General features: G+C 41.7%; 1 protein-coding gene across 1 annotated transcript in view; it reads right to left on the bottom strand.

The window, feature by feature from the left end:
- chchd6b (coiled-coil-helix-coiled-coil-helix domain containing 6b) overlaps positions 1-16,349 on the bottom strand; it is a 95,389-nt gene that overhangs the window by 49,290 nt on the left and 29,750 nt on the right. Inside the window, exon 6 of the mRNA XM_080727585.1 lies at positions 10,167-10,250. Coding sequence (XP_080583711.1) covers positions 10,167-10,250 — 84 coding nt within the window. The remainder of the gene's footprint in view (positions 1-10,166; positions 10,251-16,349) is intronic.

The raw sequence follows: 16,349 nt of genomic DNA, 5'->3' as shown, positions 1-16,349 counted from the left end.
GGTCCAGACTTTAATACTCTTCACAATTTTCTTTGTGTTCGATCTTGATGAATGTCCTCTTAAAAATAAAAAAATAAAATTGGGCTGTTTTCAAAATCAATCAGTTTCAAGTTCATATTATCGCTATGAAGAAACTAAAGCACATTAAAATGTGAAAATAAAAACAACACCTTCAGTTAAGTCCCCATGACAGACTTACTGTAATTTACTTGCACATCCAAGCAATATTCCCAGGTTGTCATCTGTTTTATTGACTTCTGAGAAGTCAACTTTCATACCAAGCTGTAATAAGCCGTCTGCAATAGGCAGACGGCATAAAGCATCATCTGAAATGTCACATTCGTTAACTTAGCAACCTATAAACCTCATGGCGTAGCTAACAAATCTGATCGTAGATGGCCTGTTGTGGCACCTTCATAAAGTTTTATTCTGTGTGAGGAACAGTGGCATTTAAACAGCAATTACTACACAGCTGAGGCCCCAAGTCTGAGGGCACGGTAATGTTCGCCACACTAACCTTTAGAGGTATAATCAGCATAGCTACTGTTAACTACACAGCAGGGGCCGACTGCCAAGAGTATTCAGTGATTTCTGTTTAGATAGGACAGAAAAGAGACAGAAAATGAAGAGCTGAGAGAGGCACTGGGGACGCAAGACACTTTTTGCAAAAGCACTTCATGCATTCAGTACATTAAACATGTAGTCAATTGTGCTACATTGGGGGGTTATATAGGCTATAATATAAACAGTATATTTCTATTACTTATTAGAAAAGAATAGACATATATTGCAATTTTAATGCAATTAGCGGTTTGGAATAATTGTGTGCAGATAAGACACAAGCATGTGTGGCATCTATCCAATGAGACGTGTCGTTGTCTTGGCATGGTCTTGGAAAGAGGAGCGGGAAAGCGGGGTTGTGCGGGGGACCGCAACTTGAAGTGCTTTCGCAAAAAGTGTGTCGCAGCAAGGACATGCCGGTCTCCAGTCACTATCCGGTCAACCACCGGATAGTGCACCGCCGTACAAACCCCATGCAGGGTTCCCACACATTTTTACCAATTCATTTCCAAAACTTTTCCAGAATATTTAACCCAATTTCCAGGACTATATAACAATAATTCAGCTCAATAACAAGTCGCTTACTCATATGCGCAATGCCCAAAGACAGGTAGTGTATGCCAGTGGTTCTCAACCTTTTCAGGCTGTGACCCTCGAAATAATCATATTTTAACTGGGGACCCGGCACCCTGACGAGCACTAAGAGTTGAGGAATTTTGTATAACACGTTTCTATTGTGAAAATAGCCGATCTACATGCTCACAACGCCGCGCGTTGCGAGGCGTTGGGAGCATGTAGATCGGCTATTTTCACAATTTCTGCCTCTAATATTTGACAATTTGGCCAATGTTTAATTTGTCATTTCAGAGGTATTAACAAAATCAATAACCAAAGACAATGCATAGCTATTTTTCCAGGACCTTCCAGGACCCTTGATCAATTCCAAAACATTTCCAGTACTGGAAAAAATATTTTTCAAATTTCAAAATATTTCCAGGAATTTCATGACCGTGGGAACCCTGCCCATGAGTCTCTGGTGTTAAAGCCAACACACACAGTACATTGAGATGTCTCTTTCATAGATGTGGGTATGAGTGGAAGCAATCATATTTGTTATGTATTTTTTACGTTTGGCAGACCTCGCCCTCGTGTGCTCAAAAGAATAAATCCAAGGTATGACTGTGCAGTATTTTCAGCTCGGCCGGGGGATATCTGGGTTATTGAAAACTACGTTTAGCGTGATCAGTCCCAGGAGGAAAATTATCGCATACTGTACACAGACATTGCGCTCTAGAACCGATGCAATATGGTTTGTCTAAAATGCCCCAGACAGGAAACCAATCTCACGCCACTCAACACCTCTCCTCTCCCTCCCTCCCTCTCACAGAGACTACTCTGAACTCTGTGCAGTAATCACCATTTTAAACCAATAACCACTGCACCCGGCACTACCGTTTTTCCTTAATTATCTCCCATAATCCCAATAGATGGGGAGATAGGAGAGGTAGATAATTGAAGCGAGTGAGCAGGAAAAGATAGGATCTAATACAAACCTTCTTGACAATCCCTAGAATTGACCATTATTTCAAAACAGATTCAAAACGGATTCATATCTCATTATTTCTTAGGGGGCACGTAATCCTCAGATTTTGGTGAGGGGTGGGAGGGGTGGGGGGGCACATGCTTTATTTATTTTTTATACAATTTGTATCACTTAGTTACAATGTATATCATGGTTCAAACGTATTCTTATAGTTATGTCATAGATCTTATCAATAACCCTAACAGTACAAATAATTTACATGAAAACCTCCTAATGTACCCCTACTGTAAAGTGGAAGACTGCTGAGCTACACAAAACTGATGGTTAAGTTAATTAAAAGAATCCCTCCAAAGTCTTTGAATGTCAAATATCATGCATAGGTCACCTGAAAAGGCTATGTAGGGGGATTCAAGCCAGTTATCCAGATAACCGCTAATTAATTTAGCTACGTGTCTGAAAGCTTTGTCAATGCCCAGAGAAGCCATTATTACGAATATATATTAGACTGTCTGTCTTGCTTTGTAAAGATTTAAGTCACAGTCATTCTAAAAGTCCAACTTGATAAGAGGCATTAGCCTTACAGTGTCTCTCTTGTCTCTCGCTCCTTGAACAGAGAAGAACACACAAAGACAACCTCACGACCAAGTATCTTCCAAGAACATAATGTCAGAACAAAGAGGAGCTAACTGTCTAGCAGTTAAGTGTTCTTTTAAAGTTTACATTGCATTTTACTTGACCAGTTGCATCTTGCAGTGGATATTTTCTGTATGGAAATACCAAACAACCCAGGGTGTAAGGGTTTATTCCCGCTAGTTCGATTTGGTGGCTGTGTTACAGTATATTGGATTATCCAGGACAGGATTCAGGATTTGGCTGCAGTTGTTGCTAAGCCGCCTCCTGCCCCTTTGCCGATGCATCTGGACTGGACTTAAATGCCACACCTCCAGGGGAGTAACAATTCATTCCAGCGTAACTCAAGTTCAATTAAAATACAGGTTCCATCCTTCCATAGCCTAACACAGTCACAGTCAAAGAGGTTGAACTAACTCTTAAACATTTATGTCATCATACTAACACTGATACTCGGAATAACTGGCCTTAAGCTGACCCTTATTTTACATTGAGATGGGCGGTCTGTCCTCTTGGTGGAGAAAGTCAGCCAACACTTTAACGGTCTCTCTGGGAATATGTAATGATAAGTTTGCGACTTAGCATTTAGCTTTAGGCCAAGGGATCCCTGGGCATACTGGCGGAAAGTTGAAAGTTAGTGGATAGAAAGCCTTGTGGGATGGTGAGTGTTTGAGCCAAGATGAAAAGGGCCCCACAGGGGCTTAAAGCCCCAAGGTTCCTGGGATGATGGAGGGCAGAGGGAAAGAAATCACAGAGGAAAAGGCATTCTAAATGCTAGTTTAGAGGTGAAGTTAACCTCTTACTGGTAGACGACTGTCTGCCAAAGCTCAGTCCAAAAGGCTGTGGCAGTGTCCAAAAGGATGATGTCATATGGCTCTGACTAGGGTACGCAGCTAAATGTCATTCCCAAGCACTGTAACTACAATATATAGTTTTACAAATTGTTGTAAATGGGCGGCTGAGTCTACACTAGAACTATGATGATGACGACAGTGGTGAGCAACATACAGTTACATATAGTTAGGGATGGAGCTAGTTAATTTTTATTGATAATGAGCACCTTATCGATCCTGCTTATTGAGCGTTTTCTAATATTTGGTGGAAACAAATTCTGAACAGAACTGGTATCTTTTATTATTGGCCAGTTGTTGTGACTATGCGTTTGTGGCTGACCACAATCTATGAAGATGACAATTAACAAAAGTAAAAAATACTGTATTTTGCCTGTTATCAAAACAACCATTCATTAATTAATGTGCAAAAAGTGTTAAATGGCTTTATATTAGGAATAGTATGGAAATAATGTCTTGATCGCCTCTTGTCTTGATTGTTTAAACATGATGTCATGGGACGCTGTATGCTCGATAACAGGTTTGATAAGCCCAAATCTTATTGATACCGGGTACTCAATGTGTTATCGAGTATGTAAGAGGCTTGTGTTTCGAGCTCCATCTCTACTTATAGTGCTTGGTGTGGACCGCAAAAATAGCAGATCTTGTAGATTAGATCTACTGTACTATTGTTAATATTTTGTAAAAGGTTAACAATCGGGACACACCAGAGTGTGTCTGTGTGTGTGTGTGTGTGTGTGTTATGTGTGTGTGTGTGTGTGTGTGTGTGTGCGTGTGTGTGTGTGTGAGTGAGTAGGAAACGGATACTCTGTATTTAATCGGACACTCCATCACAGTTACAGTACCTTCGTAGTGACAGCAGGTGCACACAGTTACATCGCACACACATGCACGCACGCACACACACACACACACACACACACTCACTCACTCTATCTGTCTGTCTCTCTCTCTAGTGGACTAAACACTACCCACAACCTTTAGACAAACACACTAGGTGTTGCTATCGCTTTTCATCCCTTTGGTAAACCGGACCGCAGTTGTTGTTGACTTCACATATGAAAACACGCACGCATGCATGCATGCACACACACACACACGCACGCGCGCACACGCACGCGCGCACACACACACACACACACACACACACACACACACACACACACACACACACACACACACACACACACACGTTATCAGCCTATGCTAGAAGGTGCTATAAGCCAGAGTTAAATGTTGATTCAGGAGATGATCACACATCAATTACCAGTGGATTCTGCCTCTAATCTGGCCAGCCTTAACGTTGGCTTGTCAATCAAGACTTCAAGTGCATGCGCGTGTGTGTGGGTGTGTGGATGCCTGTATTGTATATTTGTTTTTGAGTATGTGGGTAAAAAAATCAATAAAGCTTTATAGACTAGCTGTGTCCAGTGACAGTGTAAAGACACTGAGCTGACTGCTATTCACTGTTATACCAGTAAGACTCCCTAATCGGGAGATAAGCGACCGTTGGTCGCTTATCTCCACAAATAGGCCAATATCTCCGCATCAGTATGACATCACACTGCTGACATCAGTATGACATCACACCGTACACAAATGACCCTTATATAAGACCGGCATTATCTACCGACAGATTAGTAACAAGATGTCAAAATCGTTGAAGGTTGAATCTCCAGATATGGAGATTACCAACACATCCCTCCATATATGGAGATAACCGACGAATCTCACTAAGTCTGACCTCACAAGCCCCATATTTGGACACGAACAACATATAACTCCATATATAGAGACATAGCTGCTGACATCAGTATGACATCACACTGCTGACATCAGTATGACATCACACCGTACACAAATGACCCATATATAAGACCGGCATTATCTACCGACAGATTAGATGCAAGCAGGATCTCGACTCTGACACAACTCATCGGCTCATAAGCTGGTTCTCCCTCCATATATGGAGATAACCGACGAATCTCACTAAGTCTGACCTCACAAGCCCCATATTTGGACACGAACAACATATAACTTCAAAACCTCCATCGTGTCCAAATATGGGGCGTGTGAGGTCAGACTTAGTGAGATTCGTCGATTATCTCCATATATGGAGGGATGTGTTGGTTATCTCCATATCTGGAGATTCAACCTTCAACGATTTTGACATCTTGTTACTAATCTGTCGGTAGATAATGCCGGTCTTATATAAGGGTAATTTGTGTACGGTGTGATGTCATACTGATGTCAGCAGTGTGATGTCATACTGATGCGGAGATATGAGCAGGGCAAAGGTGTGACGTGTGACGTGTGACCGACGGACGGACGGACGGACGGACGGACGGCCGGTGGAGGTTTTGATACTAAACTGCGACCTGACGGTCGCAATAAACTGCATCAGCATTCTGAAGGCTTTCACACAGTACTGTACCTCAACTGCAGCTCTGCACTAACAACACCAATATGACAATACTGACAATAGCGGAGCCCTGCTACACAACAAGTCTCATTTGCAAGCACCCAAGATGAAATAACATTTTCGGGAAAACATATCTGCTTAGGTGCAAATTCACCTAACTACTGTAGGAAGCATAGGATACGTCCTAGTTAGGTTATTTGGCAAAAAATTAGTTTTGTGTTAATTCATGCAGAGCCTTGAATTACTCAAGCGTTTAAACTGAATGTTGAGCTGAAATGCATGTGTGCATGACTCAAGTTAAGCCCTTTGCACACAGGACAGTTGCGTTTCTTCCGTTTGCTGTATGAATAAAACGCATTGGATTTGGTGTGCAATGCTGTGCGGAATCGGCGCTGCGGATCCCAAAAGGAGTCATAAAAGGAGTGATGAGTTTTTTACCGCATGCGACAAGACGCACGAATCGAACTGGGTTCGATCGAGAAAAAAACGCACGGCCGCAGCCACTCGTCGCACGGCTAATTCGGATCCGGTGTGCATGAGGTCGTAGAGAATCATTGTTTTCTTTTAAAAAAATGAAATTGTCCGTTTTATCCGTGCGGATAAACGCGCCTGTGTGCAAAGGGCTTTATTCTGATTAAATGCCCGCTCTTGTATTGGAGTTTATCACAACGTTCCCTGGTTTCACCAGCAGGCTGCTTGACAACATTTAGGGAACATCTTAAAGAGCGGTGCCAACAACATTTAGGGAACATCTTAAAGAGCGGTGCCAACAACATTTAGGGAACATCTTAAAGAGCGGTGCCATTAACGCTAAGTTTAACTGTATTCCATTTGTAGCAATAAATAATTATGTCTACTTTGACGTGAGGATTCCTATTCCTATCAAGTCGTTCCTTGGATGGGTAGGATACCCCATGACTGAGTCTGAGACCATATTTGCCTTCCATTGGAGTCAGTCAGTTCAGCTGAGGACAGATTACCATAGAAATCATAGGCATGATTCAAGACACACATTAAACATTACGCTAGTCATGTGATTTTGCCTTTGGGCAGTGGTGGAAAAAGTACTCAATTTAAAAAAAAAATTTAAGTAAAAGTATCAATACTGTATGACTTGTTATGTTTGTTTAATTGGTGCAATCTAAAATAAAGACAAAGTTAAAAAAAAGTATCAATAATGCAATTATGTAGCAATACAAAAGTCCAGAATTAAAAATGTACTTGAGTAAAAGTACAAATGTATTGGCATCAAAATGTAGTTAAAGTACCAAAAGTAAAAGTGCTCATTATGCAGAATGTGCCATTTCAACTACGTTTTCAAATGTATAAAAATCGCAATGCATTGTGAGCTATAGATCGGCTATTTTCAAATGGCCGAAATGTATATAAGTGCTTAATGTTTTGTAATAATAATCAAGCTACAAAGTAACTGGTTACTAATGTTTTCAAATAAATGTAGTGGATTAAAAGTACAAGTATTGGAAATTGGAAATACTGAAAGTACAAATACATAAAAATTGTACCTGGGTAAATGTACTTACTGTAGTTACTTTACACTGGTCGTCTCAATTCGTGTAACCTTTTGGACAAAAGAGGGACCTAATAAAGCATTCCTAACTAGTTACCAATGTGATAGGATGTACTGTATCCTTCCAAATGAGACACAGAGCCAATTGTGTCAGTTACTGTGTACATAACGTCACTGTCGGGCAGAAACCTTGTAAAGGCCGTCGCACAAAAGTAGTGAAAACAGCCGACCTACAAGCACACAACGCCTCGCACCATTTTTTTAAATGATATAAAAAACGAATGGTTTTGGACATACAAGGTTTCCACCCGACAACGACAATATATTTATTATTTCTGACGCACATTGAGTTTACATCGTATGAAATGTACTACTGACTTGACAGACGAGTTCCATTCACGTTTTAATTTCAATCCGAGTCCAAAATGAACAATACTAGTTGATTTGCGCTTCATGCTTTTATGAAGGTGACACACATATCAATGCTCATGTATTCAGGCTTTTAAGTGGCTATTAGACCGGTCTGCTGGAATTTGCAACAGGTATAAGAGTGAAAGGAAAGGATGATAGATAGGAGAGAGGGAAGGGAGGCATGAAAGCAAAGGCCTGAATGAATGGAGCGACTGATGGGAAAAGAGGGACGAGATGAAGCCAGGAGAGGGAGAGAGATAGACGCATGGCTCGGGACAGATTGTCTGTTTAATGCACCGTCCATATAGCCACGTTATCTCTCTCTCTCAGTACCCCCCCCCTCTCTCTGCTAGTCTCCTTTCTCTCTCGCCCCCCTCATCCACATTCTGGTCAGCTCCGAGTGAGGGGAAAAAGAAATGACAGAAGAAAAGAGAAAAAAAAGGAAAGAAAGATAGAGCGTCCTCCTTTCCACCAATCAGTCCCTTTCCGTCAAGCATGGCGAAGGAGTCCTGCTGGCCATGCGGCGTACGGAGGCCCTTCCATTTAACTTGGCTATGTAAAAGGTTTACTCAGAGGGCTGAGGAGGCGAGTGCCTTGGAACAGATAAGGTACCCCCCCCCCCCTCCCCTCCCCTCAACCGAATCCCAGTTGATGGGCTCCACTGCCAATATGGCGAGGGAGATGGAGGGGTCCACTGAGCATATATTGAATACTGCAGAGAGGCTCTGTGTAAATGTGTGTATGCAGAAAGAGGGGAGTAAAAGAAAAAGAATGCCGGTGAACGTAACCTTTTCTTCCTTATCCATAATACGCTGTTCTTGAGCGTCGACTACACCACTAAATGCCCATAAATGCTGCTTCTTTTTTCACGCTCTTGTTTCCCCCTAGCACGTCCTCCTGCTCTTGCCTGCCTCTGATGAGCTTCTGTCAATCCACCCTTAAAAGCAAAGAGGCACTTTGTCCTGACCTTCAGGCGCACATCCTGCCTTTCATAACATCCACTGTACTGTATGTCAAAGTGTGGAACGTGAAATGAAAAAAGAAAATAAAGGGGGAATAGCATTTAGTAAGCCGTTGCGCCGCTGGCTTTTACGGAGTGGCGTATTATAGCGCTGAGGAGGTGGCAGAGCTTGAGTGGAAGAAAAAGGGATGTAATTTCTTAAAAGCACACAACGTTACGTACAGCTTCAACAGCTCTTTATTTGTGAAAAGACCACAGCGCTGCCGTCAACAGACACAGTGAAGAAGAAAGTACTTTATGTTTTGAGTGTAAAAAAACACTTGTATCCGGTAGACTAAGTCAAAAGCTAGTACTTGCTGGATAAAGGATGGACCTCCAGTACTTTAATAAATGGAGCCCTACAGCAGTTGTTATAAACGTAGGGCTCACGACCCCCTGAGGGGCCGCCAAATAATTTAGAGGGTAGAATTGGAGGGCAAATCACTCTGGAGGGGGGTTCTGGGGATTGTGTGCGAAATTTCAAATTTCACACATCACAAAATCTACTATATTACCATGAAACATAATGCGCTCACAAAGTATGAACTGATTTTGGTGATTCCTCTAGCGCCACCCCAAGGCCAAACTGTATTTGCTACCCCACCCTTACCCCAAACTTTCCACGATGTTTAGTCAAAATCTAATGGGCAGAGTGCCATGAAACTTTCCAAGTATTCCTGGAGGAAGAATCCAAAATATTTGAGTGACCCAATGACCTTTCCTATAGTGCCAGGCTGAGGCCGAAATGTCGACTTTATATTTCATAACCTAATGGGCAGTTTGCAAGATGAACCGTACTGATTATGGCGAGTCTTGGCGACCCCATGGTCTATACCTCTAGCATGGCCCTTCTGACAACATTTCCAGATGGGTGTAAGGAGCAGCATGGCCACTAGGGGCTACTAGTAGTCTTATTCTTGTTTACTTCTTGTTAAGCTAAGACTCTAAAGGCTTTAACATATTAAAGTATATATTAGTTTATAAAAGTGTGCAAATAAACCACCATCTATTACAAATACTGCATTTTCAAAATGTACACTAAAATATGAGTAGTGACAAAAACACCATCTTGATTCTTGACAACAAATTACAGATTTTAAAAAGGAAATATGCAGGGATATCTAGAAATATTTTTAAGTGTATGATGATAAACTTGCATCACATGAGATATATATATTTTTTGCCTTTTAAGGTTTTGAAGAAGTAAAAATGTGCAATACCTTCTTCTCCAGTGTTTCTAATTGTTCTTTATAGAAGGCTGAGATCGATGCCAACTCCCTCTCTTTCCTCTCCAACTGTTTGGCCTGAAAGATAGAAAGAAGAAAAGAAAGTAAGTAGTAAGAAAGAGAGACATGGGGAGTGAGAGAGAGAGAGAGAGAGAGAGAGAGAGAGAGAGAGAGAGAGAGAGAGAGAGAGAGAGAGAGACGGGCAAGGACACAGGAGAGCACAAGCACAACAGATTTCAGCAAAGAATGACAGCTTTGCAATAATTCTAATCATTCAAAAAAATGGTATAATTCATGCTGATTGACTACAGTGTTTTTTTTATGTATAAACTTGGCTCAGATATTGTGGCACTAGCATTGACTATACCAAGAAGTAAACCCTGCTGAACAGTTGCTTAATGAATCTCTCTAAAAGCAAGTAGAATACAAACACATTCACAGCATTTCATTTGACCTCGGTAGGTAATGCAATTTCGGGTATGAATTTCGGATTTTCTTTCACATCCATAAATGTGCATTATACATTTCAATACCCGTGTTATGTATCTTCTATGTATATCTGTAGGTCGTATATTATCCTCTTACTAGACATAATAATGAACAGACGTAAACACATTAAAATCATAAACAGTACACAAACCCCTGTGATCCATCAGAAACTTCACAAGACCAATCGGATGGTACACATTATGAGTGGCACAGCGAAGCAGCGGCTGATATGACGAGGTTGGCATTAGGATGAGGTGAAGCGCTTTATGCCCGCTGTGCCAAGCTGTGCCAGGCAGAAAGTTGGCAGATTGGTTGTGAGAAGGCCCACAGTCTGGGCTATGGCGTAGCAGCATGCAAGCACAGGAAGTCAGGAGGCAGGAGACATCAGAGAAGAAAAGAACAAGATTGTTCACTGTGAAAACAAGTCACTGGCTCAGCTGAAAAATAAATGGAACTCAGCTCTATGTAGTATTTTATGTGAGGAAATGACAGTTTGAAACTAGAACCAAAATGTACAGCCCCCAAAAACTTGTTTTCACAGTCAGCTAGAGACGTTGCTCTAACCACATTTAATTTAAAAAAATGAATTTAGAAAGAGAATGGAATTATTTCATTCAGATTATGTATCATAGATAAAAACAAATTAAAAACAGACTTTAAGATGATGAAAGTTGTAGCAGAACTGCAAAGAGAATACAAAGATATGGTCAAAATTATTAGCAAATGTCAGACACTGGCAAGCATTGCTATGATCATAACATGGCAGTGATTCTACTATTGAACAAATTACACATACAGCCTTTTCAGTGAAGCAGAACTTTGATAGTTTTACTGAATTGGACTGAATTGCAGGGAAATGAACTCAACTGATGCATTGTAGTTAAATGTATTATCAAGGGGCATAACCAAGGATTGCATGCAAGACTCAGAAATGTGGTCATCTATGGAGCTCAACCATGGATCTAGAATCAATTATGGATATGTCATCTTTAAACAGTATTTGTATTGCCCACTGATTGATAATAACTAATTATTATATATTCTTTTACATAAAGTATTTAAACAAGCTATATACACTTTAAAGTCTAGCCCTGTGATCTGCGTTTGAGAAATGATAAGTTAATTAAATTGCTATAGCTATCCTGGATACTAATGAATTATTTACATAGACTGTTATTAACAGATAACTATCCTAAATAGTATTAGGTATTATTGTCTATTATCTCATAGCAGTATGCTGTGCATCTTGTTCAAGACTGTTAAGAGCATAACAATATGGCTTCCACTTCCACTGAAAATAGCTGATCGCGTTGTGAGCTTCTAGATCTACTATTTTCAGAGCGCAACACCTGAGCGCAACAAATCATAAAATTACTAGTACAATCAGGTAGCTCTCGTGCACATCCGGGTGGAGGTGCTGGTAGGCAAAATAAAGTATAACAAAAGACAAACTTACACTGCCACTTTTCAGGAAGGGACCACACACTCCAATAAAGGACGATGCTTCATTTCTCAGAAATGAAGCACTGAATCCTGTCCATCGTCCTTCATTGGAGTGTGCGGTCCCTTCCTGAAAAGAGGCAGTGGGAGTTTGTCTCTTTTTTTATAAAATGAATAGTCTTTTGGTTGTGGGATCTCTTCAGCACTAGTCCCTCCCGTGCATTTTAGTCGTTTTTATTTGTTGACGAAAATAAAATCAATATATTTAGCTTTAGTCATCATAGCTTAGTTTTTATTCCGTTTTTATTTAGCTTTCATCAGTGAAAAAATGTAGTTTTAGTTGACGAAACACTGTACAGTAGGCTGCATATATGACCACAAAACCAGTAGTGGCAATGAGCGAGCTGGCCACATACGAATAACACATAACCAGTGGAGGTAATAGGAGAGGCTGGAGAGCAGTGACTGCATCAACAGGACACGGTGCATGAGCACAGCAACGCTGGCTGGCTGGCTGGGAGGGAGCAAGGAGGAGGCATGCAACTGGGATCAATGGGGTAAATATTCCTATGTAGTGGCCGTCCGTCCACACACACACATGCACAGACATAGAAACTCAAATAAACACAGTTGCACACATAAAATACACCCAGGCATGCAAGAGCAGCCACCGCTGTTTTATGCGGTGGCGTAATGGTGACTGATCGTGTATTTACTGTGTGTGTGTGTGTGTGTGTGTGTGTGTGTGTGTGTGTGTGTGTGTGTGTGTGTGTGTGTGTGTGTTTGTCTAGCTATACTTATGGGGACTAAACGCATGTTCACACAGTCACCTGCAGGGGACCTCTGACAGTGTGGGGACAAAATAGTAGGTCCCCACAACGGTTAGGGTTAGGTTTAGGTTTAGGGTTAGGGGTTAGATTTAGGGATATAGGTTAGGGTAAGGCCATAGGACTTGCATAAAAATGAATGGAAGTCTATGTAATGTCCTTACAAGTGATGTAAATATATATATATTGTGTGTGTGTGTGTGTGTGTGTGTGTGTGTGTGTGTGTGTGTGTGTGTGTGTGTGTGTATATATTGTGTGTGTGTGTGTGTGTGTGTGTGTGTGTGTGTGTGTGTGTGTGTGTGTGTTGGAGTGTGATATGGATCAGCTGAGAAGCAGCAGCACCCCTGGGAGATCAGCTCATCTGAAACGCTCTCAACTGATACGGTCTCAGTCGGGTAGAAACCATATGGGCCAAAGAACTGTTACTTTTCAGGAAAAGGGAAACGAGAACCTGTGTTCCAAATGGATGCAATTTAATTATTATTCAGTCACTCACAAGCTCTCGTTAACCACTTAAACTGTATCTACTTTGTTGACCAGGGATCCCCTAAGGGTCTGTACTTTATCCCCTCCTTTTTCCCCCTCTACACCAATTCTAATGCCGAAAATAGCCAATCTACACGCTTGTGAGATTGTAGATCTGCTATTACAGAATGTTCACCTATTATGACATGCCCAGAAGGATAGGGGTGCATGTGGTTAATAGCGTACCTTGGCTTTCATTGATTAAATATTTATGAACAGACAGACCTTTTAACCACTTTCACCACATCCCTTTTGGGTATCACTATTAAGGCAAAAATTCACAACATGTTGCATCGTGATTTGCTACATATGGGAGTTAATTTATGAAAAAAGATAACAGTATGTAATATGGAGATGTCTGCCCGACAGTAATGACGTGCAGCCCAACGCCCACGCATGCACACAGGCAGACATTCACATGCACACTCAGACGAGCACACGTGCACGCAAGCTGACAATGCATTTATTATAAACCAATCTAATCTTATCCTAACTTTACAGCCACATGCGTCCCAAAAGAGCACGCCTGCACATCCCTATATTGTGTTCGATGCATTTATACACACCCATTTTCTTTCCACCACCGCAGCTGTCTGATACTTAAGGGCTGTGTGTGTGTGTGTGCGTGCGTATGCACGTTGTGCACGTGAAAATCACCTCTGCCGGCAGCACAGATGATGTGTAATTTTCTAGCTGAATACCTCCCAAAGTGTTGTTGTGTGGAATGGTGGCAGCGCCACACTCAGAGCACCGCTTTAATGCACAATGAAAACATGACATTTGAATAGAGGAGAGAGCGACAGAGAGAGAGAGAGAGAGTGCGGGTGGGGGTGGGGAGACGTTGGTGGGGAGAAAGGCTAAACAAAGTACGAGGTAGACAGAGAGTAAAAGAAAGCTGAAGAAAAGGCAAAAAAGCAAAGACAACAACACCCCTAACGCCGCTTACCCAGACATCCATTTCTGCTGGCTATAGGAGGGAGAGAGAGGGGGGGGGGCCAAGGCAAAGGGAGTGGCAGCAATGGTAATGGATGGTAGGGGGGGGAAACGTGGTGTAAAACAGGAGGTGAAAAGATGGGGTAAATATAAGTGTGAAAAAAAAAAGACAAAGATAAATGACAGGAAAGAGATAAAGGACGGGACGGAGGAAAATGAGAGATCACAAAGAGGGAACGAGAATAAGGGAATGAGGGAAAGAGTGAGGGAAAAGCGGTTAGCAGCACAGTCGATCGCAAACCACGCAATCCCATTAACAGTTTACATGTGTAAAGCTTGCAGACGGTTATGTTTGACATATAGGTTATGAGGCGGACCACATGCTCACAATGTGGCTGCAGGTCAGGCTCATGACCCACAGGTATCGTGGATGGCATTGGATCTTACTCTCTCTTGTGCGTTTCCTGCATTTTTCTACACTTACTGTTATCCAGACCATCTTGAAATGACTTGAACATAATCTACGAAATGTAGTACCTTTATTGGAAGGATAAACCCCTTGAGATGCACCATCTAATTTTCGAGGGGGTCCTTATTGCAAAAATGAACATTACATTACATACAATACGATAGGGGTTCCCAAACTTTTTTGGCTCAGGGCACCCCTATAAATATTATGTTCATCCGAGGCACCCCTACATTATATTCATAATTTTCACTCCCTATATTTATGCCATATTTTAGTGATTATGTTGCAAGGAAAACTTTGAGATAAAAGCCATTTTGAAAGCCATTTAGAAATGACTGGAAATAACTTCTGTACTTCAAGTTTAAAATGATACTTTTTAAGTGTCCAAATTAATTCCCTATTATCAAATTATCTTGCGGCACCCCTGGACTGCCATCACGGCACCCCAGGGTGCCCCGTCACCCACTTTGAAAACCCCTGCAATACAATACAATACACAAACAACAAAATACATCCATACAAACAGACAAGACAAGGTCTCTCCCAAAAGCTAGCCGCTCCCACCCCACCAATTCAACCCTAAAAGACATATCCTTCACATCGACCTCCGTACATTGAATTCTCAAGTAAGAATATATACGTAGGTTGTTGTGTACTAAATGAGCTGATGGGGAGGAGAGGGGAGGAGAGGACATTGTAGTCACCACACAGCAAACTCAATAAACAAAGCCATTATCATGGCGGTGTTACAATATTAAAGAAGTGAAACCACTCCGAAGAGCGGTGACAAGGAGTGAAAATAGCCAATCTACAAGCACACAACACGTTGTGTGCTTGTAGATCTGCTATTTTCACTAGATTACAGGGAAGGTGGTATGTACAGAAGAGAGATGCAAAAGCCAAGACATTTCCCCCAGGGACAGGTAATTGATTTTCCAGCAAGTTACACTGTGTATAGACCTAAACATGTCAAGTGACATTCACAATTTCACAGTGTAGATTGACAGGTCGGAATGGCTGAGAAAGACACTTTGAGGCGAGTGAATCGTTGTAATATAATGCTAATGCTAATAATGGGGGCACGGTGGCTGTCGCCTCACAGCTAGAAGGTCCTGGGTTTGATTTGATTGCCGTGGGACGATGTGGGCACTGGGGCCGTGTTCTCTCCTCTGCGTCATCAGTGCCCATACCCTATAGGTGGGGTTGGTGAAAAGGCCTTTCTGTGTGTAGTTTGCATGTTCTCCCCTTGTCTCCTATAGGTATGTGTACCCTCACAAAAAACATGCAGTAATCCTGGTCTCTATAATAATAATAATAATAACTTGCATTTATATAGCGCCTTTCATAAACCCAAGGCGCTTTACAAAAAACTATACAAACAACTAAACAAAAACTAAGTGCCATAAGCCTGAGTGAATAGGTATATAGGCTATAATGCCTCCCCCTGGCCAGCCGGTGGGGCCTGATGGAGGGGAAAGGAGATGGTTGGAATAA

Source organism: Nannobrachium achirus (genome assembly GCF_963921795.1).
Source record: "Nannobrachium achirus genome assembly, chromosome: 6".
NCBI lineage: Eukaryota > Metazoa > Chordata > Actinopteri > Myctophiformes > Myctophidae > Nannobrachium > Nannobrachium achirus.
This window is presented reverse-complemented; position numbering and strand designations above follow the sequence as displayed.